General features: G+C 27.7%; 1 protein-coding gene across 1 annotated transcript; it reads left to right on the plus strand.

The window, feature by feature from the left end:
• Nucleotides 1-865: 865 nt before the first annotated feature.
• On the plus strand, nt 866-2360 carry LOC126554164 (uncharacterized). Its single transcript, XM_050209262.1, has 3 exons — nt 866-1225; nt 1382-1557; nt 1641-2360. Exons 1-3 carry the CDS (start codon nt 1093-1095, stop codon nt 1731-1733), a joined length of 402 nt encoding a protein of 133 aa, XP_050065219.1. The 5' UTR covers nt 866-1092; the 3' UTR covers nt 1734-2360.
• Nucleotides 2361-2617: the final 257 nt, after the last annotated feature.

Genomic DNA, 2617 nt, shown 5'->3' on the forward strand with positions numbered 1-2617 from the left:
AACAATATGAAAGTCATCTATTTGCTTTAAAATTTGATTTTTAATATCCTTAATACCGTAACACCCTTTTTTCAGTGTGATAAAACAGGTTGGAAATTTATTATTATTTAGTAAACGATCGGGGTTTTCTAAATGTATTTCAAACTGGTTATTAGTTTCATTTATGTTTGGAAATGTATTATATGTTTGTAAATTTAACAAAGCAATTTCCGAGTCATCGTACACATCAATTGCTGGAAAATAATGTACAGATAATGTAGTTGTATTACCAGTTAAACTTAATGTAATTGATTCATACATTGTAAAAATTCAAGACATAAATGTCCACAATTAAATGAATTAAAATCTTGATAATTTGAATAGTTATATATAATCGTGTTTCCTTTGAAATAGTTTTGTAATTCAATTGGTGGAGGTAAATCACCGAAGCTATCAAAATATACAACCTTATCTTTAATTTTGTAAAACGCTACCCAATGACTTCCATCACCTGAAGATACGTCTAAGTTTAATATACCACATTCAATTGTTCGTGGTTTTTTAGGTAAGTCATCTCGTGAAAAGACTCCTCGGAAATGATTGATATTAAACTTTGCAATGTATTTTATAATGTCTCTAGATGTGAGTGGTCTGTCAGGTAACGTTTTTATCAGTTTTTTTTCCTTGATCCATTATTGATTAAATTCAATCCGCTACCTTTCTTTTTTTTCGAATTTTGAATTGCATTATAAACACTAGCACTCCCAGACATTAAACTACCGAGAGCTGATAACCCTGCGAAAATAGGAATTAGAGGAATCGCACCTCCTGTCTGACCTGGTGTTAAAATCAATCTTTTACCATTAGGATTTTTCTTAACCTTTCCTTTTTTTGCAGCTAGTGTTCTCTTTTTTATTTTTTTATTACTTTTATGTTTACCTTTATAACTCATACCTATTTTCTGTTTAACCTTCATCATACTTTATTTCAGTATTTATAAAGAAGTTTATAAAACCTTCACCAGTCTTATCTGATTTCTACTTACAGGTTGAGCACACTATCTTTCACTGGTTATAAATTTAAAAGATCCAGAGTATTTATAAGAAAAAAAAAATGGATTTGATTGAACAGAAAGATAAATTAGATATTTCGAACGTTGATACTCAAATAATAAAAAAAACGTCAAGACATGGACCGTTATTACCTGATACTATACGTGCTATTATAGTCGGTCCTAGTGGTTCAGGTAAAACAAATATAATGTATAATCTAATCACTCATGAAAACGGAATAAGATTTGAAAATATTTATTTATACTCAAAAACTTCTAATCAAGAAAAATATGTTTTATTAAAAAAAATAATAGATGATATAAAAGGTGCTAACATTTTTATATTTTCAGACGCTGATAAAGTTATAAAACCGAATTTAACTAAAAAGAATTCTGTAATAATTTTCGATGATGTTTTATGTGGTCCGCAGTCGATAATAAGAGAATATTTCGGAATGTGTAGACATTCAGGTGCTAGCTCTGTATTCTATTTAGCACAAACATATTCTAAAATTCCGAAGCAACTGGTAAGAGATAATTCAAATTTATTAATAATTCTAAAACAGGATGATACAAATTTAAAACATATATTCAATTCATTCATCAGCAGATATGGATTTCTCAGAATTTCGGAAAATTTCTCATTTCTGCTGGAATCATAGTGATTACGGATTTATGGTTATTGATAAAACACGTGAAATGAATGAAGGTAGATATAGATGTGGTTTTCATACTTTTATTAAAAAAAAATAAGTATATAAATATAGTTGTAATATAGACAAAATCTACATAGCATTATCTTTAGTTGAAGGAAACAGATATATTAAGTTCATTATTTTCAATGAATAAAGATAAAGTTTTGTTAAAAAATTTGATATTATCAAAAAAAAATATCAAACGTAAAATAATGAACATGAAGCGTGGTGTTATAGATTCTGATAACTATTTTCGCGAAACATTTATACCTTTACTCAAACCATTGACTTCAATTCCAGAAAAAAACACTTCATTTATTTCTGACACTACTAAAAAAAAAAAATACCTTGATCACTAGTGATGGAGATAGCGAAAACGAATCAAATTCATCGTTCGATAATTTTTTAATTTCTAATCCTAAATTACAGCGATATGATAAATCGTATGGCATGCATTATGATTCGGTTAATGATCAACTTAAAATATCAGATATTCCTGTCACTTTTGATCATGGTAACTTACGCTTGCTTGATAATTACTACCCTTGGACTAAAGGACTTTGGTCTTTATTATGTGAGAAAGTACCAAAAAATATGACGATAGAAGATATGGAATCATATTATAATATTCTAAAAACAAGTAAAGTTTATTTAAGGCAGACGGGAAACCTAAAACCTCAAGATATTTCAAATGGATGAACGTTGTAAAACCTCTATATGATCGAATGAAAATTGATGAAAAACAATTAAATGAGGAAGTATTGAAAATAAATAACACAAAAGTTAAAACTCCATATAATGGATATATCATATAATGTTTTCCTTTCACTTTGAACGATACCTACTGATGATAATAATTTAAATTTTAGAAATAATTATTATCACTAGATAG

This window comes from Aphis gossypii, unplaced genomic scaffold (genome assembly GCF_020184175.1).
Source record: "Aphis gossypii isolate Hap1 unplaced genomic scaffold, ASM2018417v2 Contig00436_ERROPOS113132+, whole genome shotgun sequence".
Lineage (NCBI taxonomy): Eukaryota > Metazoa > Arthropoda > Insecta > Hemiptera > Aphididae > Aphis > Aphis gossypii.

Coding starts and splice junctions, on each gene's coding strand:
- LOC126554164 (XM_050209262.1), top strand. CDS start 1,093: ATGGATTTGATTGAACAGAAAGATAAATTAGATATTTCGAACGTTGAT. Junction 1,226..1,381: donor AGTCGGTCCTAGTGGTTCAG/GTAAAACAAATA, acceptor TTATATTTTCAG/ACGCTGATAAAGTTATAAAA. Junction 1,558..1,640: donor CTAAAATTCCGAAGCAACTG/GTAAGAGATAAT, acceptor ATTCATCAGCAG/ATATGGATTTCTCAGAATTT.